The following is a 335-nucleotide window of genomic DNA, read 5'->3' on the forward strand; positions in this document are numbered from 1 at the left end:
TATATATAATATATATACTGTAGTAACTAAATAATAATCTAATCAGATAAAGCTGTGTCACTCCCAATATCTGTTACAACACTGTCTTCAACCAGCAGTGAGTCTTCTCCGAGGATACTGCACAGTTCCTAGGGAAGATAAAGAAACTCAATTAGATATGATGAAGTACAAAGACAATAGAATCACATGGCAATTTAATATCAATACTTGCACTAATAGTTGGTTTCATCACAGGTCCAACTTTCTTTGCTATGCCTTAGGATAGCTTCTTTTAATCCATGTCAACAAGGATGGTATATATGTACAAGCTATGTCTACTGTCACTTGTGTTTATT

At 33.7% G+C, this 335-nt stretch overlaps 1 protein-coding gene across 1 annotated transcript in view; it reads right to left on the reverse strand.

The window, feature by feature from the left end:
- Positions 1-5: 5 nt before the first annotated feature.
- The window catches only part of LOC119593166 (ATP-binding cassette sub-family D member 2-like), a 22,603-nt gene continuing 22,273 nt past the window's right edge, over positions 6-335 (reverse strand). The window contains exon 11 of the mRNA XM_037942138.1: positions 6-128. Coding sequence (XP_037798066.1) covers positions 39-128 — 90 coding nt within the window. The 3' untranslated portion in view covers positions 6-38. The remainder of the gene's footprint in view (positions 129-335) is intronic.

Source organism: Penaeus monodon, chromosome 31, assembly GCF_015228065.2.
Source record: "Penaeus monodon isolate SGIC_2016 chromosome 31, NSTDA_Pmon_1, whole genome shotgun sequence".
In the NCBI taxonomy this organism is placed as follows: domain Eukaryota; kingdom Metazoa; phylum Arthropoda; class Malacostraca; order Decapoda; family Penaeidae; genus Penaeus; species Penaeus monodon.